Here is a 21,566-nt window from a genome sequence, read left to right as displayed (position 1 = left end):
TAACATCTGCACTGCAGGCACGTTGGCTGCCCACCAAACAGCAGCCAGCACTCCAGACTATGGAACAGCTGTTTGTACAAGGCAGAATGGAGCAGCTGAGAGGCTGATTCAAGGGTACAAGCGATGTGCTGTGAACACAGCACACCGCACAGCAATGAGGGACTGTGTGGAGGGCAGCAAGCCCAGGGCAAGTGAGCACTACTGCACAGAGAAGTCTTTTGTCTAATGGGTAGTACTTGCTCTTTACAGAGAAAATGAACTACCTTACACTTCTAAATGCATCAAAAAAATAATCCAAAAGAGTATTGGTAAACTGTATATTCACGGTAAGAGCATTTTCACAAACTCCAGACGTCCCCATTTTAATGCTAAACAACTTGCATAGATGTTTCTGCTTATTTCTACACAGGAGCTTACTCATTTCCTTCTGGCACAAGTCCACACTGCTGGAAGGAAAGCTTCTCTTTCTCATAACGTCTGTTCCAAACATGTGTGTGTCAAGCAAGGCAGCACATCTTAAGCAAAAAAAAAAAAAAAAAAAAAAAAAATTATATATTTAATCATTGGCTTCAAGATTTTGAATCCAAAATGGAAAAATGTGATTGCTGAAACTGATCTCCCCAACAACAGACGCTGGAAATTTCCTTATTTGCTTCAGGTATTAAGCCCACACCAGTTGCATGTCAGCAAGCAAAACCAAAATCAGAATCATGGAATGTTTTGCGTTGTAAGGAACAACAAAGATCGTTTTGTCACAACCCTCCTGCCATGGGCAGGGAACCTTTCACTAATGTCTTTCCAGATTGTCTGGAAAACGTTCTGAAATGTCTTTCCAGGTCCTGCTGATTAGGAAGGAAGGGCACTACCCTTTGCCTTGATCATTGGCTTTTCACGAAAGCTCAGAGTAAATAAAAGTATTCAGGTCACTTTCAGGACTCGGATATTGTCAGAACCGCTGATTCCTCGGGGCCCGGGGCCGAGCGCTGAGCTCCGCCGGGCCCGGCCCTGCGCGGAAACCTCCGCCCGCGGGCAGGGAGGGGAGAGCGGGGAGAGGCAGGCGAGGAGGCGGGGAAGAGCCGGGGAGAACGGGGGAAGGCGGCCCCGGCGGCGGGAGTGGCTCCGGGCGCGCTGCGGCAAGGCCGGGCCAGCTCCGGGAGCCGCTGCCCCTGGGGAACCTTCCCCTGCCCCGCCCGGAGCAACAGGGCCCGGGCGGCCGCCATGGACTCCGGCAGCGAGACCCACGAGCTCAACGGCACGGCGGAGGGCGCGGACTCGGCGGCCGAGGAGCAGGTGAGGGCCGGGCCCGGCGCGGCGGGGCGGGGCGGGGGTCCCGGCGCCGTGTCCGTCCCTCCGTGTCCTTCCCGAGGCCGGGCGGGACGGGGACTCCGCGGGGTGCGGTGGCGGTCGGTGCTGCTCGCCTCCTGCTGGCTTTTTAGCCTGCCGTTCCTGCGGGGAGGCCGCTGCGCGGGGCCGTGTGCCCGGGCCGGGCCGGGCAGAGCATCCCCGGCCGCTCCTGGCTCCTACAACGGGCACCCGGGGGCCGCCAGGGCCGCTCCTGGCTCCTACAGCTGTCACCTGTCACCAGGGGCCACCAGGGCTGTTCCTGGCTCCTACAGCTGTCACCTGTCACCAGGGGCCACCAGGGCCCTCCTCGGCCGGGGCCCGCCCGCAGCTCGCCTCACCTGCAGGGCTTGGGAGAGGACATCCGCGCGAAATAAGCAATTACAAAAGCAGGAAGAATTGCTGAAGTGGTTGTGCCTGTATGGTTAATTTCCGTGCAGTAATCAAAATAAAAGCCAGAATACGCAGCTTTTTCATACTATGTATGGTCAAAACATGACCAGACATCCTCACTGGGAAATGTTCATTTGCATTCTGTTTAAGTATAAAGGATATTTGCAGAACATGCCACTTATCTGAAGAAAACAGACGGGTAAAAGAGTGGCTTTTATCTTGTTTTGGAAAGGACTAAACTCTAAAGGCAGCTCTTACTCCAGCCTAAGTCTCTGCCACACAGAAACCACTGTACTAAGCCCTCTTCTGTGTCGCTGGTAAAATGTTCTGGTTACAGACAGACTGGGCTGATTGTGTAGCACATCTGTCCTTCCTCCAACCCTCCCTCCCTAACAAACATTTGGAGTCATAAATATGAAACCAAGAAAAATAAAAATCTGGTTTTAATAAATCCTGGAAATCCTACCTAAAGTTAATCAAGCCTAGGATATGCAAGTCAAACTGGTGGTCTGGAGTGGTTTCCTCTAAACCTCTGACTTCTCAGGAGTTCTCTCATTTTCTTGATGTAGCTTTGTGATTGCATCACAAGTACAGACCCCAGTGTGGTCTGCTCCAAGAATTTTTCAGCAACTTTCCTGTTTTACTTCATCTTCAGTTGCAAGCAGCTCTCGTTTTGTCACATCTTTCCCATCAAAACTCAAGTTCTCAGTGAGTGCCATATAAAGAATAAGCAGTGAGACATGCTATTCCATTGTTTTAAATGTATACAGTGGCACTTCAGTGAACTTCATAAACACTTTTTAAATTTTCTCTCTCTCTCTCTCTCTCACACACACACTCACACACCCAAAGTATATGCCAGGTAAAACAAATGGATTTTCCAAGAACCCATCTCTGAATAGAAGATACCTTAAAAAGTCTGCCAGTGTTCACAATTCCCACAAACAAAAGAACGCCCCAGCTCGGCAGCCACCTAAACCTGGAGGGACCATCTGCAGCTGCCTGAATCTTCTGTATTGGGGTCAAGAGGTGTCTGAGGAATGCTCACAGGCATGGGAACATGGGCCCCTCTTGTTTCCTTCCTGCCTGTCCCAGCGTCTGTCCTCTCCTCAAAACAGACTCTCTTGCACACCTTCACCACAGACCACTGCCTTCTCATACAGAAGAGCTGGCATGAAATGCAGATGTAGTTGTTACCTTCAAAGCAATCAAAGCATAAGAATTTTTAAAAGACCAGTTAAGCTCTCGGTAGGTCTGAACAAGGGTCACACAGTGGTTTGATGTGGTTTATTTTTACTCCAGCATTAATTTGAATACATTTTTTTAGCAGATGTCAGACTTTTGGAAGCAAGAAATTCCTTGCTTCTAGGATTGGTCTGGCATGGCACACCTCACTGACTAATATGTGGGATTACACCTGGCACAAGTATCTCATCTCTTCTTCAAAGGATCTGCTCATACAAATACAGATTATAACTAGTTTTTCATCCATCTAGTTGCTTTCCTTGTTCATTGTCCATATTGAAACACTCTCCATCCACTGTGTTGTAAAATCTAGTTCAGTGTTTCCAAGATAACAGGACGTGCTAGATGAAGAGTTAAAGAAGAGCTATGAAAAAGGTGAACAAGAATTGCATAGTAGAAACAAACAGTTTTAATTGTGTTATTCCTAAAAATGTGTTGAAGTCCATATATTAATTCAGGAGTAATTTGGAACATGAAAGTAATTTGAGACATGGCAGTTTCTTGGCATCATATTGCAAGTAACCAATCTGTAGGAACTTGAAATTATTTTGCTGCATATAGCCTGAAATAGTATGTTCTCATGACTCATATCAAACTGAATTTGGAGTGTTCTATATACTCCAAATATTGATACTATTGGTGTAAATTTTTTGCTTGAATATTTTTAAGTAGCTATAATAAACAGTGTGTTAACCACACAAAATAGACAGTCCAGAGCCCAGTTGTGAGAAATAGTATTGTAAGACCAAATGAGTGGAATGAGTAGTAATAATGCAAGGCAGAAAAAATTATACAGGAGCCAACTTCTATTTAAATAGCTGTGTGAACAAATTTAAGTTACTCCTTCATTTCACAAATTTAGTCATGAGATGTGCTGATTATTTTACAGTAATTTAATGAGTAGAAATATTTTAACTGGACCCTGGAAACAGTACAGCTCTAGGAAAACAGTGCTAAAGCTGTTAAAGCTGCTAAAGCTGGCCCTCAGCAGACTGTACTTTTCCCTTTTTTAATATTAACTTCTTTAGCTCTCAGGACTCAACATGATTGCCACCGTTTTTTTCTTAATGTAGTCATGCAAGCATGATCTGTTTGTATAAAAGCGATTCTTCTTAAGCACAAGGTTTTGGAGCTGCTAGAAAATCATGATGTCTATGAAACACAAATACATGCTGAGTTTTTCCCTTTTTTCTTTTTTTTTTTTTCCTTTTTTTGTATTTGCCAGCAACCGCATCATGTGATTGCAGAGTTCTCACAAACTAGTTAGTGTTACACTGGGTTGCTACTTGGGCGAACATCTCCCCCCTCTCCTCAGAATGAAATTTCCATGGGAAATGAAACTGATGATTCACTCCAGGGCCAGAGAAGGGGTTTTTCTCTCTTGAGTCAGTACTAAACTGAGCGAGTGATCTGATGTGTTTTTGAAGGATAAACCACAGAGTATCCTCTGAGGCAGTGTACAAAGAATCCATTGGAGATAAGGAGGCCACGAGGATGGTGAAGGGCCTGGAGGGGCAGCCTTGGTCTGTTCAGCTGGAGAAGAGGAGGCTGAGGGAGACTCACTGGGGTCACACGTTCCTTGTGAGCGGCACAGGAGGGGCACTGGTGTCTCTTGTGGTGGCCAGCGATAGGGCCTGCGGGAATGGCCTGAAGTTGTGCCAGGGAGGGTCAGGGTGGCTCTCAGGGCAAGGCTCTGCCCCCAGAGGGTGCTGGCCCTGCCCAGCCTCCCCAGGGATGGGCACAGCCCCGAGGCTGCCAGAGCTGCAGGAGCCTTTGGGATGCCCAGGGTGGGATTGTTGGGGGTCTGGGCAGGGGCTGGGCTGGGTGGCCCCTGCAGGTCCCTTCCAACTCAGCCTATTCTGTGAATCTGTAATCATCCATTACATGGCTGATATGGCTTAAAATATTTTTGTTGGGCAAATACTTTTTTTCTTTGTTGAATATTTACCTGACTGTTTTTAGATCAGCAAGGTCTCTGAGATGGAGGGGAGGACTAACTTCAGAGTGGCCATAAATGGCCCTTTACACTTTCAGTGTGTAGGTGATGGAGATATGGACAGAAATTCTACAACTATAAGTATTATTAAATACTAGTGCAAAGTTGCTAGTTCAATCCTGTAACTGTAAGTTTGATCTTACAAAAAAATAAAAGTTCTGAAATGGTGTTCTGTTTCAGTCCTGTATTATTCCTTTTATGTCTGATCCATCTCTTTTTTGATTTAACTGGAATTTTTTCCAAACATGAAATTTTCCCTCAAAGATCTGGAAAAATCAGCCGTGTGGTATTTTTCTGAAGGATTAATACTTCAAAACCATAGTAAATTACTTCTTAAACAAAATTGCTTTTTAGCATCTTTTTATCCATTCTGATTGGGAAGAATATTGCAGAACACAGTAAAGAGCAGCCCCACTAAGTTCAGTATGGCTCAGCTTTAGTTCTGCATATCTTCATTATTATTTAGCAAGTTTCCATTGTTTTATAATTCAGACTTATCCTAAACACGAGATTTTCAGGAAGCTTGCTCTATGGCATTGCAAACCCAGAGGTCATTCTGGTCCAGTCTCATTTTCAATCAAAGCTGTTGGCCCATAAAATTGCATTAATAACTAACCCCAAATAGAAGGAAAACTGCTGTAATCCTTTCTATAACAATTTACTGTGTTTAGCAAAGATACTTTATTGTTTTCAGATATTTCCATTTTCAGTGCTGTTTCCTTCCCGTTGAATCACCAGGTGGGGCTTCGCTGTCATACACTCAGCACCTAAGGACATTTGCTGCAGAGCCGCCTGTATTTGCTTTTTAATAAATGCAACCAATAAATTCTTTCTGTACTTGAGAGGGACTCAGTTTTTCTGGGTGTACGATTGAAAGGGGGAGTGAAGCAAAGCAGATGCAGAGTGTGTACTGACACAGAGGGACTTGTGCAATCTTGGAGTGAAGGTTCCGTCCTACAGAACCGGAACCATGCCTGTTTATGACGTGGCATTGTGGCTCTGTCCTTGCAGAGTGCAGTGCTCTGGGCAAGCAAACAGCCCCTGCTTCTGTGAGGAGACCCAGAGTGGTACTGCCTGTGGGACAGCGCCATGTCCCTGTGAAAATCAGCTCTTCACTCCCATCCTTTGTCTAACTGTGCACGGACCAGCAGGGCAGGTCGTTGTGCTGTGAGGCCCTGAGGGCAAGCAGGCGATACTGCAGGGAATGGTGTCCCAGCTGCACATGGCTCTTACATGTGAACACATGAGCTGGCTTTGCTCAGAGTCCTTTGGAGACACAAACACAAGGGCTTATCTTGTCTCTGCCAAGGAATTTGAATGTTCAATGTGTGTGAGGAGATGTTTTGGTTGCCCTGAGGCTGAAGCCAGTCCTGTGCAATGCGTACTGCTCTTTTGCCAAGTGACACCTGCAGGAAGAGCGTTCCTTTAGGTGCGTCCTAGAAAATCTCCAGACATTCCACTGTCCCTCTGTACTCCTGTGGGTGATCAAAGCACAGCTAATGTTGTTTGGTGCTGTGGGCTGCACACGTTGCTGCATGCCTGGAATCCCCCTGAAACCATAAAGCCACATAACCCAAGTTCTACTATAATTTCTGTTGTACAGACTGTCCCTCTCCTGAGGTTAAGGCAACATCTCTTTTTTCCTTACCTGTGTATATATTGCTGTTTTACACACAATCTGATCTTAAAAAGTACCCATGTAGTACTGACTGCATCAGCTTCAATACCTCTGGCAGTGGCCTTCAGCTGGCTCCCAGAAGACAAGGCCAATTTGCTCTCTTTTTTGGATTTTTGTTTTCTGGTTTTCCAGCATCAGTCAGGAGGCAGGAAGTGAATGTTTCAGGGGTTTTCATGATTACAGGCCATTTTTCCTGGTGAAGGCAAGATCACAGGCTGAGAAAAACCTCTGACATTTTCTGCTGCCCTGTTACACTCAGTCAAACATTTAGGCTTGTGATGGATTACATGTCTGGTGAAAACAGGTCAAGTTTGGTATTTAAATGCCCTGAAAAAACTGGCAATGTGTATATGAATATCTACCCTGTTTAAAAGGAGGCTTTTAGGTCTGGACTGTGGCAAGCCTGGCTTGGGAGTTGATAATGTTTAGTTCTGCTGAGGAGAGTAATTAGTAGGTGTCTTCTGCATTTGAGCTAACCTGCAAAGCCAGACTCCTTTCACAGGAGTCTGGCAAGGAGCAACACATCTGGGCAGTAAAAAAGTCTCTAAGAAGTAGGTTTAAAGAAGACAGCTAGAACAAGTTTACTTTTCATATATTTGTCAATTATTTTTAAAGTCTAGAAGAGCAGAAAGAATGAAATTGCTAACCTGTTCAGAGACAGCAGGATAGAGGATCACTTACTCTCCATTCCTCATGGAGTTGGACTGCTAAGTCTAACCTAGTTACCCTAAGTGCATCTAATCCATAGAGAAATAGGCACTGCTGGGAGACAAGCAGTGAAATTGCAAGTCAGGTCACATGAATCATCATCAGGAAACACTCATATGTTCATCCTGTTGGGTTAACTAGCCCTAAGTTTGCCCTGCAATTGGTTTTTATTTTCCTGCTTGTTTGCAGAGCAATTTAAAAAATACCAAACAAATTAAAAACAACCCAAAACAGCTGATGTGAAAATGGGGGAAAAAAGATTCCCTTGTAATTGGGCAATTCTTGGCAACAACACATCATATGATGTAATGATAGTTAAGTGGAAAAACATCTGTGTATGGGTGTATGGATGGTCCTGGACAGTGGCATGGAAAGAGTGGCATGGAAGGAAGGAGTAGCAAGGAAAGGAGGGCAAGTAAAGCTCACACATTGGCCAACTTCACATCTGTCTTTAAAAGAAGATTCATGAGAAATGACAGAACTTTTTGGATGTGTAAGGAGAGAAAGTGAATTTAATAAATATCTGTATTTTTAAGTGTGCCTTCAGGAGTAAATTAGTCACAACAACCTGTTGTTTGCTGGATTGTGTTACAGTGGTTTTTCCCTCTCAACTTTTTCTCAGTGCAAACTTTTCAGCCTTTCCAGTCTCTTCTTTTCCCAGGGTAGAAACATGCTGACTGTTTGAACTGATCCTATAGGCAAGCTGGACAAGGTGTAAAAGGGCAGTAGAAGCAGGCAGGTTTCTGCTCTCCTTCTGGAGGACGGGGGTAACAGGGGAAAGCTGCCCAGAAGAACTCAGCACTGCTGTGGTTGTGCCCATGTAGTCACAGGAATCATTTGGTGGGCCAAGTGATGTCCCACTCAGCACCAATTAAGAGATGTGAGTAACCATTTTCCTCTCTGCTGGCTCCAGCGCAGAAGGTGGCAGTGGTTCCAAAGGAACAGACCCATCAACATCAACCACTATGCCAACAAGAAGAGCGCGGCCGAGAGCATGCTGGACATCGCCCTGCTGATGGCCAACGCCTCCCAGCTCAAAGCTGTCATGGAGCAAGGGCCCTCCTTTTCCTTCTACGTCCCGCTGATCATTCTCATCAGTCTGTCGCTCACCCTGCAAGTCCTGGTGGGAGTGCTCTTGATATTCCTTGGTAGGTAGCAACACCAAGAACCACTGACTCGTATTTTTCTTATAGGACACAGCCTGTAGGATGGTAAATAAACACCCTTTGCTTTTAAAAAGCCTTTACCTCAGAACCGATGCAGGTAAGAATCACAGAATCGTTTAGGTTGGAAAAGACCTCTAAGATCATTTAGCCAAACAGTTAACCCAGCACTGCCCTGTTCACCACTAAACCATGTACATAAACATCACAATTGCACACCTTTTAATTATCTCCAGGGATGGTGACTCAACCACTTCCCTGAGCAGTCTGTTCCAATGCTTGACAAACCTTTCAGTAAAGAAATTTTTCTGATATCCAAAAAAGCAGATTTTCTCTTGAAACCATAGAAATACTGCAGCAAAGGGAGGAAGGTCAACGTTATGTGAAATCTTCAGTTTTGTCACCTTTCTCCTACTCATTTGCCCATACTATGAATATTTTTCCTCCAGAAAGCCTGAGGAGGAAGGAAAGTTATGAAATATTGTAAAAGAATCAGTAGGCCAGATAGGATAGTGAGGTCTATCAAGTTTCATAATAATGTTTTTGGCAAGACCTGTTACCTAATCTTATGACTGAAATGTGTTTCTTCCATATCATATAAGAAGATAATGTGAATGGGGAACTCCAAAGGGGAAGTGAAAGTCAAATGTCCATCGTCATGTTAGTGTGGCATGTTGTCTTTGGCTTGGCTGTGTTGCAATCAAACTGCGTCTACCATTGCCCACCTGGAATAAATGACACTGCCAATGGTAGGAAACAGCTGTGGATCATTTCTGCTAGTGATATGGGATCATTTATTCTCATAACATTTTTCAAATCTCATCCTTTACCTCAGTGGGAACTAGGTAACTGACCTTGGGCCTAATGCAAATGAAAAGGCAGACTTCACACATGGCATTTAATGAGTTTGGCATCCCTGACAATCTTTCAGTGTTGTGCTCTCTTATCACAGCTGAAAAAACAACGTTCTGTTCAAGGAGAAAGTTCCTAGGCATCCAGGATATGCATGACTTGTAATATTCACAGTTGATATGGCTTTTTTCTTTCTTACAAAAGAGATGGAATACAGCTGTCTCTGCATTTGTTAGAGTTGGTGTAAAAGCAGAATCCAGGTCTTGGCTCAGAGGAGATTGCAGAAGGGAACTGGAAAAAACCCAACCTGTTGATGCTGGCAGGTGTGGGAAACAAGTAATGGAAAAATCAGTAAAATACTTCTGTGTTCCTCAGTTGAGGGCATCTCACTGGTTGCTTCAGCAGGCTTTGAGGCTGTAAACAAGCTCCCTGTCTTTCTGCTGGGCAATAGTTTCTCAGTATATGCTGAGATACTACTTTTAACACTTGTTTCTGCAAGACACTGCTGAAATGGTTTAAATTGCTATTATGTTATGGGCCACATGTTCAGTCCCTTAGGTGGCTGGAGACAGGGACGACACACACACCTCAAAGCCCCATTTGACAAACAGAGTGTTTTGGTGTCCAAACCTAGTATATATAGGGGATTTGAAACCCCTGGTCCCAACTGCTGATTGATCTGATCCCCACACGGCCCAGCTCCTGACCAGTGAGATGTCTGCAGCTTAGGATGGAGTGTAATTGGTTGAGGTTCCTGTCTGTCAACCCAGGGGCCAGTTTATGGAACCATAAACTGATTTATAGCCAAATCAATTGCCCAGTACAAGCCAGCTTGTACTGTGACAAATTGCTGTCAATTTTATCTTTGTCACATTGAGGGTAACAGAGCCTTTGGCTTATGGTGATGCACCCTTGGAGCAGTGTTGTCCTGCTAAGGCAAAAGACAGGAAGAAGACAGGAAACGGGACACAAAGGTACAAAAATGCAGGTATCAGACCAAGAACTTGCTTTTCACAAAGTATATTTTATAGTTTTGGCTTGCAGGAATAGTTTGTTTCTGTCCAGCCATGAAATTCTGTCTCTTCAAGCTCTCACATGGCCAAACAAAAGTCTGTGCCATGATCCAGTTTCTTTCCTTGAGTCAGGGTTTTGTCCTGGGAGCTACCAATTCTCACAGTTTCTACTAGGTATTAAAAGATTTTCCTCCTTCTAAAGAGCCTTTCACGAAAACAATGTGAGAAATGTTCAGCAAACTTGTCCTTGGGAGGGATTTGGTGACCTTAACTTTTTGGAAGAAAAGCAAAGAATGTCTTGAAATAGTTTCAGTGGCTTGAAATCATTTTCACAAACACCCTCATCTTAAGTGCTGTAATTACAAAGATAGGATTACTGCAATTCTACTTGAAAGTTTAGAGCTTTTCCTAAACTGACAAGTATTACTTGTCTTCTCTGACCCTCCTGTGGACAAAGGGACAGCTCTGAAAGTGTCAGTTTGCCTTTCAGCGTGATTGCTTTTAACTCACATAACAGTCAGGCCATTATTGCCTTTCTGTTTTTATCCAGCTGTCCCAAATGCTGTTATTCTATGTTTCAGAACTCATGATTCAGTTTCATTTATTCTTCACTCACATGCATCCACATGCCTCCAGATACTTTACAGATGTGTAAGCTCATTTTAAGTCGAAGTGCTTACTGAATTTCAGTTATTTAATGTCTGCAAAGGTGTGCAGTAGCTTCTCAGGGCAGTTCCCCCACACTGTTCTTCAATGCTTTGCCTGGCCTGTGATGTTTGACTACGCTGCTTTAGCAAACAGGACTTGAGCAGGTGCTCAGGATTCCTTGAAACCAAAACAGCATTATTAGGGACCCCAGGTGAACCTGGCTGTTAGCACTTCAGCATCACAAGTGTGTTTGCCACCATTCAACAACAAGGGATGCTGGTTCAGTGGTTCACTTCTGCAGTGTGGAACACAGCGATGATGGTACAAGCAAGTAACAAGATTTATTTTGTGTGGTAGTCATAAGTTGTGTGTCTATGTATGTGCCCATCAGAAGGAGCCCTAGGTTTTATGTTGCTGTAAAAGCTTGTCTGGTATAAACTTTCTCTCACATGTTGTGCACATTCAGACACAAACTCCAGTGATAGATGCTGTTGAGAACTTGGAGTCTCAACAGACAAAACCCATTCTCAAAACATGCTCCAGAATTCATCAGCACTCACTCCATCAGCATCAAAGGAATGTAGCCGAGGGTCTCAGCTGCAGGGCCCTTCCTGCCAGGGAATAGAGACAGGAAACTCTTGGGTTTTCACATGGTATTTCAGTGGGCATAGTATTTGGTCGGAGTTGGATCTGATGACCTTGGAGGTCTTTTCCAGCCTTAATGATTCTGTGATGCCAGGCAAGTGCCCCAGACTTCTCACTGTCTTAAAACCAAACCTGTTATCAGCCCGATGTAACTAATTTGTATGCTATCACGAGGCCTGGAATCAAAGCTTACACTCCATTAATGCTTGTGTGAGCCTCCCTCACTCCCTTTAGCAGTTCAACCAAAAAACAGCTGCAAGGAACAAAGGAAAATGTTTACACAGCAGATGCTCTCTGTAGAAAGGACTGCAGCTACACTGCTCTGACACCCCCCTCTGTTTAACAGATAGAGTACCCTTGCTTGCTAAAAACAGAATCAGGGCAAAGGCAGGGAGTACAAGGGAATACAAGCTGGGGAAGGGCACCAGTACAGAAAAAATCCAGCCCTGGTAATGACATTTGTAGCATTTTAACTAGGAAATTTAACTTCATCCTGTCAGGGCTTCAAGTTTCATGTATTCAAGATTGAAATAATTTTTAAATGCTTAAAGTCTGCAACAAAGCTAGGCTTCAAAACCTCAAGAACTCGAAAGATTTCTAGTGATGTTAGTGCATCCATTACTTCCCATGTGTCTCCACAGAGATTAGATGCTAATTACTGAAGTTAATAAGCTCCTTGTGGTTACAGACCTTTCCCTTAGCACTTTCAGTGACACTGCAGAATCTGACTTCCTTTTAAATATGACTGATCCAAATAGCTTAGCATAAGATAAATTCTGTAACTGCAGCAGAAGCCTTTTATTCTGGATTTTGAAATATACATATTATTAAACATTTTTTCTCCTTTTTCTTTGAAGTAAAATATGACCTTAACAACCCTGCAAAACATGGAAAGCTGAATTTCCTCAACAACCTTGCAACTGGACTAGTATTCATTATAGTAGTTGTGAATATTTTTATCACTGCCTTTGGAGTGCAGAAACCAGTTGCTGAGCCAGCATCAAGACAGTAAGGACCAGGTGAGTGTGGTCTCCTGCAGCATGAGGTAGCAGAGCACTGCATCCAGGAATGCAGGGCACACTGGGGCACCTCAGAAGCAGCCACAGGCTGATCTGTACTGTTGAAGTTCTTGCAGATACCTGAGCTCACTTCCCATTAGTGCAAAAGCAGAAGCTGCTGGGAACTGGTAAGTTATTACAATGTGTTTGTGAATGTGGAGTTCAAAAGTTGATGGCAGCATTTGTCACCCGTCAGAAGTGTAGGGATTGTCCTGGCCTAGCCACTCCTTTTCCTTACTGCTGACTGAGACAATAAGGGAAATTTTGTTCTGCTTTCTCCAAATGCCTCTCCTTTTTTTGAGGAAGGTTTGCATCCGGTCTGTTACTTAATGCTGAAGACAATCTGTTTCCAAGGCTGTTCAATCTGACATGTAACCCTGCACATGCTGGAGTCTCTGTTTCTGGGCTGGCTCCAGATCGTGTGGCTGCTGTGTCCTTCACAGGACGGGGCTGTGCTCTGTGGGAGACTCAGCTCACGGAGATGAGCACTGTCACTTCACATGTGCCCGTTTAGGGCAATCCTCGTGCTCTACCTGCACTTGCAGCTTTGTTCTTTACTTATGCAGAAGGATAAATGTAGGGATTGTGGGGATCAAACTGGATGTCTTCCTAGCTATGATGAGCAGTTTGGGAGGACATAAACCTAAATTATAAGCTCATAATGCAAGAAGCACCATGGTCAAGATCTGCCTTTAAAGTAGCAGTGCTGAGTCTGTGTGTGCCAGCATTGCTGTGGCATTGCTCTCCCAGATGTCAGGCCAGGGTCAGAGACCCGCTGAGGGAGGAATGGCTGGGCTGGCAGGCCATGGCTGCACTCTGTACTGCACAGGGAGCCCGTGCAGGTAACAGCACTGCTTTGTGCAAGCTTCTACAGGAAACCCTTGCTCCATAAAAACAAAGATACAAGGCCTTTAAACCATTAATCTGTAGATGAACAGCGCAACAGAAGTCTGTGACAAAAATGGGAATCAAACCAAAATTTATAATCCGTCAAAACAGCATGAGGAGAAATCACTGTTAAAAATTACCAGGAAAATTAAGAACTACAGTAATTTATCTCAGGATGTGGGTGTAATTTTCTCCTTTAACAAAACCTGTGAAAATCTGGTAGTGAAACAAGCTAGTTTTAATGCATTTTATGGCCATCGTTGCTACAAACAGACTAATAAGTATTTAATTTTAACAGCGAAGAGCACATAGATTATCTGAGCTATTACCCAAAATGCAGGTAGAATGTTGACTTCAGGAGAACATGTTAAAGCAGTACTGAAGCAATAACCCAAAAATTAACACTGGCAAAACCAAGGGAGCTGCATGAAGGATTATTGGAATTTTAGCTGCCTTCACGGGATGAAACACACAAAATACCTGGGACAGAGGCACAGACAAGGATCTGGAATAGGCATAAGGAAGCTCAGAACAGAGCCCGAAGCTGTGGGCTCCTGCCTCCATGCTCTCACACATGCAGTTTCCTAATTAAACAGCCAAATGTGGTGTCCAGAACCTATTTTTTGCTGCAGACTTATTAAATGTGAAAGTTCTTTATTGCTTTGGAACATTACAGCTGTTGTTTGCTGATTTGTACGCATTGCCCTTGCTAAAAACATCTTGTCATCTGAATGTAACCTGAGAAATAAGTGTTTTTCAGTCTGTTGCCACAGTCTCCTCAAAACCCTGAGAGAAATGAGTGGCCGTGTTCTGGCTTCACCTTTACTATTATGCATCCTTTTCCACAGAAAACTTAATTGCCCCTTTAAAGTAAATGTATCATTTACTATAATTCCTGTATCACTAAAATATCAATGTCTTTGTGTTTCAGAGACCTGGAGCATCCATTTTAGATGCCATTTGCAGTTGAGCCAGCTACGCTGGACACAGTGGGGAAAGAAAAATAATTTGAAGAAGCTGGACACACCAAGCAGCTTTCTCAAGCTTCCAACACACCTGTATACCTGAAATTTTCCCGTGTGTTAATATTTAAATTGTCTGGCATCTAAGAGAAGGTTAGCTTTGCCCTAAGGATGCTGTTTTTCTGGAATATTGGCATTTCAATTTCTGAAGAAACTTTTTTATTTTTTCAGAGAAGTGACATAAATTCATGAAACAAGGAAATAGCATCTGGTAGCATTTCACAGGACTTTTCTTTTTACATGCCTTTGGTTTTTGTGGCAATTTGTCATTTCATGATGGTAAGAAATGTCAGGCCTTTGATTCTGGTGTGGTCACATTGTCCTTCATTTCACAGCTTGGCACCAAGCCATGCACTCTGTAGCCCAGCAGGGCTCTGGTTTGCAGTGTGTAAAGGTAGCTCTGCTTTTGCACAGCTTTTTGTTTTGCTTTCTTTTCCACTCTAGCTAAAGGAAAGATGAGACAAAAAGAAATAAGCAGCATTCTTTTGCCCAGTTTTGTTCACAGGTAATCATTTGAATTGTTTCTTCTGGACACACTTAAAATTTCCTGCCCTTCATGCACAGACACAAATCACCTAATTGTTAATGGTTTCTTACCATGCATTGCTATTCTGTGTATTCTGTCCATTATATGTATTTATTTGAATCATAGAGTAGTTTGCATTCAAGGGACCTTTGAAGCTCATCCAGTGCCCCCCCTGCCATGGCAGGGACACCTCCCACCGTCCCAGGTGCTCCAGCCCTGCCCAGCCTGGCCTTGGGCACTGCCAGGGATCCAGGGGCAGCCACAGCTGCTCTGGGCACTCAGCACCTTCATTGTAAAAGGTTCTTTCTTATATCAGATTTCTGGAAACTCTGTTACAAGTGCCACCTTTTCTAGGCTCTACTGGTAAACTGGAAGATCCAGGGTGAACTTTACCTGTTAAACTGGAACCAAGTGCCTGTCAGCAGCAACTCAAATGGCAAAATGAACTGAGTTTTTCTATCTAGTTTCCTCTCTCTCCTTCCCATCATTGATTGCTGCAGTTTTGTTCCTTTTATGAGTTTATGGCTAAAAGCAAAATAAAATTTTAAATTTTTATTTTTAAATATATATATAGAGTTATAAGTATCTTCTAGTCTCTTACCTGCTGGCTCAGGGACCTACACTTTTTCTAAATACACTATTGCTAATAATAGTGTAGGTTACAATAATTTCTTCAACAAAAACATTTTAGTAATTTTATTTCCAAAGTATCGTACCTACAATCAGAAAAATCTAAGTTTTCTAGATTGCACTTATATGTAAATGTAAGATGTAGATTTGTATGAATCAATTTTCTCGGTGTCAATTTTCAAAAGCTCCTTTGTACATAAGAATAGAAGATTGACTTCATGTGTCTCATCTCATTTACAGGTTTTGTTACTGACCTTTCTCTTTGGTTATGTCTCAAAGCCCACTGATGTACCAGACTTTCATGTATATGTTCTGTAAGGATTACTAACAGAAAACAAATCAAACTCATGTGATTAGTAATGGAATAGATATTCTTTTTTTATTTTCTAATTTGTCTTTTGTTGCTTCATTTCCACTGTTACATGTATTTAACCAGTATCCAGCAGGCAGTGGTTTAATTTTGTGGGCTATACTAATGTAAACATAACTCAGAACAAGTTCTGAAGGAGGCATGCAGGACAACTTCCTTCCTGTATTTATTTTTCACAAACCACCAACTGCTGTAGGACTCTTCGTGCCCACTGTCTGTCTGTCATGGCTGTCACACTTTTGATGCTGCTTCCCATGTCTTTTATTGCGATTAAGTAAGATTTGCAAAACATTCTTAGACATGAAATCTGTATTTTAAGTCTTTGAAGCCTTCAGAGTTCATGTATTTTTTAGAAGACAGAAGCATCTGCAAGTTGGTTTCAAGTATAAATAATTTAATCACAGGATTATTATTCTTTTAAGTCAGGTGCTGCTTTAAAATCCAGGCAAATATCTCAGAGGGGCAGCAAACAAATACATATGTTTGACTCATTCTCTGGTTTGCTGTGCTTTTTCAGAGGTTTTGGTTGGAGGCAAATATCTCTTTTAAAAAGAGGTCATCAATAATGAAGGGAGATGAATTTTCCAGGCTCTGTGGGGAGCAGTTCGTGCCAGGTCAGCCGTTTGCTCCTGTTTCATAAGCTCTGGGCAGGGTGAGCACTGCTCACGGTCCTGCTCATTAGTCCCTTCAGCATGCAGAATAGCCTGGGCTGGGATTTTCAGCGTAGCTCTACTTACTGAAGCAGGTGACAACAACCATATTTACTGGAACTCACTCTGAGTATTTGTCTTCTAAACCAGGTCACTGCTGGAGCTCGTTCTGATGCTGAGTCTTATATAAAACGGGCTGAAGCAGAAAACACCATCCTGGTTTCTGTATCCCCTCAACTGCCATTCAGTTGTTTGAATTAACAACTTCTTTACCCTCAGTGAGTTTGCACATGACACTCAGGTTGCTGGGAGTATTGATGTGCTGTCAGGCAGGAAGGCTCCATAGTTTTATCTGGAGAGGCTGGATCATAGGCCAGTGATTGAGGCTGAACAAGGCCAAGTGCCAGGTCCTGTCCTTGGGTCTCAACACCCCCAGCAGCTCCAGGCTGAGCCAGAGGGGCAGCAAAGGCCCTGGGGGTGCTGTGGCAGTGGCTGAACAGGAGCCCAGGTGGGCAGGAAGGACCAGGGCACCTTGGGCTGCTCAGCACTGGTGTGGCAGCAGGGCCAGGGCAGTGCCCATCCCCTGTGCTGGACATGCTGGGGTCAGTTTTGAGCCCCTGACAACAAGAAAGAGCTGCAGGGGCTGGAGTGTGTCCAGAGAGGGGAACGGAGCTGGGAAGGGGCTCAGCCTGGAGAAAAGGAGGCTTGGGAGGGACCTTCTCACTCTGCACAACTCCCTGACAGGAGGGAGCAGCTTAGGGCTTCTGGCTCTGCTCCCAGGAAACAAGGACAGGAGGAGACAGAGTGGCTTCAAGCTGTCCCTGGGGAGGGTCAGGTGGGTGCTGGGAGGAATTGCACAACACCAGTTCCTGGAGCAGGTGGTGTTTCTGATAGGCCCAAGAGAAGCTGAGCCCAGGTACATTTCTCAGGTCGTGGTGCAACTTGAAAAGGGTCTGGGGGAGGCACCACCAGCAGGACCCCACCAGCCAGGGCATGAGCATCTGCTGGGGGAGCCCATTACTGTTCACAGGTGATCAACAAGGCCGAACCAGAGCCAGGAGCTGAGACGTCCCTAGAGGAGGAAGTAAACTGAAATAAGTGAGAGAAGGTACTCCAGGAAGAGATAAATAACAACATGGTCATAGCAGGCCTTAGGGCAGAGTTTCCATCAGAGGCTGGGTGGCACCCAGGTGCTGCAGCATGACATGTCAGCTGTACGTGGAGTTTCACTCCTCTCCCCATCACTGAGTATTCCCAGCCTGACACTGCAACACGTCCAGCAGCGGTGGGAGGGCAGAGGGGAAGGAGCATGGGCAGGACTGACCAAACAACTTGAGCTGATTGATAGCAGACAGCTCTTGGGCATGTCAGGAGGCAAACACACATTGTTGGAGGTACATCTACAGCAAAGAGACAGGAGAAAATGTGGTATATAAAGGCTTCAGCTGTTTGCAGGAATTTCTTCTTTTCACACTTGATCAAATTATTTTCACTGTATGAAATCATGAAGTCACAGAGTCACTGAATCATTTAGGATGGAAGAGATATCAAAGATCGAGTCCAACTTTTGTCTGACTCCACCTGTAATGCCCCACCTCATCCCGCTCCTGATGTTCATGCAGTCCCTGGCTGTGCCAGTCACTGACGTGTCAGTGCAGGATCGGGTGTGAAACACAGGATACAATCTTTTCAAAATAATAGCTGACCAATAATTATCCAACTTCCTAAAAGGGTGGTGACAAAACATAACCTGCCCTCCTATTGGATATTATGGGTAATTTTGAATTCACTTTTCTCCTCCTCCACAGTCTGTTGAAGATTTTCATGGTTCATTTTATCCCTTTGGGTTCTCATAATGAGAACTATTTACTAACCTGGCTGCCTCCCCAAGAAGAATGCCACAGCTACAAGTCAGGAACAGAGACTTATCAATAGTTCCTCATCAGGCAAGTCAGGCTTTGTCAGAAATGGAGATGGCAAAAACTCCTTTTTCGTTCAGCCTCCTTTCTGATGTTTTCCATTCCTCTTTTTCCAGTCTTCCAGCCTAGAAGTTGTCCCACCCCCTTTTTACATGGTACAAGTTTTAACAAGTTGAGAGGTGAGTGTAAATATGGTGCCATGCTAGGAAGCACCACACCAAGATTACTGAAACATTGCAAAACATTTTCACTGGTACCAAAAATATTTGAGAGTAAATCAGCTTCATCACCACCCAACATTACCACAGATTTCTGGCGTGAAGGATGAAAATAATCTAAACTCTTGGGAAGGCCTAATGTTTCAGATTTGTTTTGGACTTGTGGAAGATATGGAGGGAGACAGCTATGTCTCCTGAAATAGGAATCAGTTTTTTCTGTGCCAGAAAACATGATTCACCAGGCATGCCAGGGAGAGCATTGCTCAGGAAAGAGAGCCCTCAGGCCTCTCCATCCCTTGTGGGGTTTCAAATCCTGGCAACACGACTTGGGAACATGACTGAACTTCACAAACTGTATGAAGTGCACTAACTGGGGAACACTGGGAGCGAGCCACAATGTGCCTGTGTGGGTCACTGTTCTCCTTCATACTCCATAAAAATTCTTTCTTCTCCATGCTAGTAGCAAAACAGGTTTGGAAGCCCCACATCCCAGCTGCACTGGTAGGATGCCTCACAGCCTCTTGAAGGGACCCTGGTTATCACACAGAAGTCCTGCAACCTTCAAACCTGGTACCACTGATAATATTTTGCTTAACTTGCATGTCCTCTTCACTTGCAGACACAGGGTGTGATGGAATGATGTGTCTTGTTCATCTTTCCAGAGCCAGGACCAGCCTAGACTCATCCAGGGCTGAATTTCATCCAGCTCAGAATGAGGAATTTACTTCCTACTTGTTTTCTTATTGACTCTGAGATCACCAAGATGAGTTTCACTTGTATCTCACAGGACTCATAGCTTGGGAATACCCTGAAAGATATCATTGCAATTCTTTCATAGAAACCTGCTATCTAAATGATTACCATTAATAATAATTTTTATTTTGTGCTATAATTTTACCTGTTATACCTGGACTGTGAAGTTGGTTCCAATCTGATGTTAGTTATCTCCCTACCTCCTGGCAGAACAGAGTTCTTGCAAAGCAGAGCAAAGTAGCCAGGTTAAATTGGCCGTGAGCCAGCTCCAGAGGCACAGGTGAAACAAAACCCAGCTCTATGCAACCATTATGGACCAGGAATATTTAAGAGGCACAGGCATCATCTTTCCAGCCTTCACTGGGAGCTTTTAAAATGAATTAGCTCAGAGCCACAGAGGAAAAACAACGTCGGCTCTCTCAGTTTCTGCTGCAGCGGAGCGTTCAGCCCCGGGCACCCCGCAGGACCCGCTGAGGCACCCAGCACAGAGCAGCCCTGGGCAGCACCCGCAGGGCTGGAGCACCAGGACACCCCCAGGGTAGCTAAAGCCAGGCCTAAAAAGGAAAAAAAAGCCACCTGAGTGTGATGAAATATTTTGCTATGGAGAAGGTTTGCTGTAAATCGTGCTGTGAGAACACGTCTCGCCTGTGATTTATCCAAGCTTCACGTGCAGTGGCACTCTGGCTGCTGGCACCCAACTTCACCTTTTACCAGTTTGTGAAGCACAGAGTCTGAAAGGATTTTGCTTTACTAGACACAATGCTATTAAAGATTTATCAACAGCACCACGGCAGAACGTTTTTCCTTGTGACAACAGTGTAAAGTGGCCTGTGCTCCAAAATAGCAAGGGCAGCTCAGGATTCCCCCAAAATGTTCTTTTATGCCAAAGCAATGGGACTGAATTAACTGGAGCAGTGTTGCTGCATACCTGTCTCATCTCCTGCCTCTGACTTGTTTCTTTCATTTGGCTCTAATAACATCTCTATGCAGTGGGTGAGATGAAGATAGAAAATTTCCCCCTCCCCTGAATCCTGTAATTTTGTAGTTTCATCAGGCTGTTGTTTCACTCATATCCAAGCGTTGGTGATGCCCTGACGCTGTGCTGTGGTCCCTTCACCTGGTGCCTGGCAAAGGCTGCTCCTGCAGGGGCAGAGGGCTGGGGCACGCTGCCCAGCACAGCCGCCACTGGGAGCTGCTCCTCTCCCCAAGGGGCCACAGAGCAGCGGCAAGGAGGGGAGCCCAGCTCCCACTCACCAGGGAGGCAGTGCACAGAAGGGCACAGGATGAAGAGGATCTCTGCTCCTGATGAAGTTATCTCAGAGATCCTCCTCCATCACCACTCAGGCCCTGTTCAACAGAATCCAGTGCCAAGCTCTGGGGCTCCTCTTGTCCCCAGAGAGTCTTGTAGCAGCACTTGCAATCCTGGCTCTGGGTTAGTCACTCTACCTAAGGTTTTAAGTTGTGTCAGGGGAGATTTAGATTTGATATTAGGAAATATTTCTTCATGGAAAGGGCTGTCCAGCCCTGGCATGGGCTGCCCAGGACAGTGGTGAAGTCACCATTCCTGCAAGTGTTTAAAAAACGTGGATATGGCACTTTAGGACATGGTTTAATGGTGAACATGGTGGTGGTGCCAGATCAGCCTCAATTGTATTAAGAGCTCTTTTCCAACCTTAACAATTCTGTGATCCCGTGATTATCCTGCTACAGCAACAAGTTCCTTTGGTGGGATGCTCAACACTCCTCATAGAGGCACCCATGCCAGCAGTTCCCCCTTACCCAAAGGAACAGGCCAGTAACAAAATGAAGTCCCTTTTCGGGCGGCCCAAGTAGCAGTTCAAATGAGCTGT

General features: G+C 44.6%; 1 protein-coding gene across 7 annotated transcripts; it reads left to right on the top strand.

Moving 5' to 3' along the window:
* The first annotated feature begins 1,101 nt into the window (after positions 1–1,101).
* NINJ1 (ninjurin 1) lies at positions 1,102–20,501 on the top strand. Of its 7 annotated transcripts, XR_010031445.1 has the most exons (6): positions 1,109–1,290; positions 8,275–8,509; positions 12,540–12,701; positions 14,560–18,924; positions 19,424–19,533; positions 19,626–20,501. XR_010031445.1 is itself a non-coding variant. In XM_063181853.1 (4 exons), the coding sequence occupies exons 1-3, from the start codon at positions 1,219–1,221 to the stop codon at positions 12,692–12,694; spliced, it is 462 nt and encodes a 153-aa protein (XP_063037923.1). In that variant the 5' UTR covers positions 1,109–1,218; the 3' UTR covers positions 12,695–12,701; positions 14,560–20,501. The 7 variants fall into 7 exon arrangements, 1 of the variants encoding a protein (XP_063037923.1); XR_010031448.1 differs by adding an exon at positions 12,809–12,868 and having other exon boundaries at positions 1,102–1,290; positions 14,560–20,501; XR_010031446.1 differs by having other exon boundaries at positions 14,560–16,109; positions 16,977–20,501.
* The last annotated feature ends 1,065 nt before the right edge of the window (positions 20,502–21,566 follow it).

The sequence above is a fragment of the Melospiza melodia genome, assembly GCF_035770615.1.
Source record: "Melospiza melodia melodia isolate bMelMel2 chromosome 10 unlocalized genomic scaffold, bMelMel2.pri SUPER_10_unloc_1, whole genome shotgun sequence".
Taxonomy (NCBI): Eukaryota; Metazoa; Chordata; class Aves; order Passeriformes; family Passerellidae; genus Melospiza; species Melospiza melodia.
The sequence above is the reverse complement of the archived record's forward strand: the minus strand, read 5'-3'. Positions and strand labels throughout refer to the sequence as shown.

Coding starts and splice junctions, on each gene's coding strand:
- NINJ1 (XM_063181853.1), top strand. CDS start 1,219: ATGGACTCCGGCAGCGAGACCCACGAGCTCAACGGCACGGCGGAGGGC. Junction 1,291..8,274: donor ACTCGGCGGCCGAGGAGCAG/GTGAGGGCCGGG, acceptor TGCTGGCTCCAG/CGCAGAAGGTGGCAGTGGTT. Junction 8,510..12,539: donor AGTGCTCTTGATATTCCTTG/GTAGGTAGCAAC, acceptor TTTTCTTTGAAG/TAAAATATGACCTTAACAAC.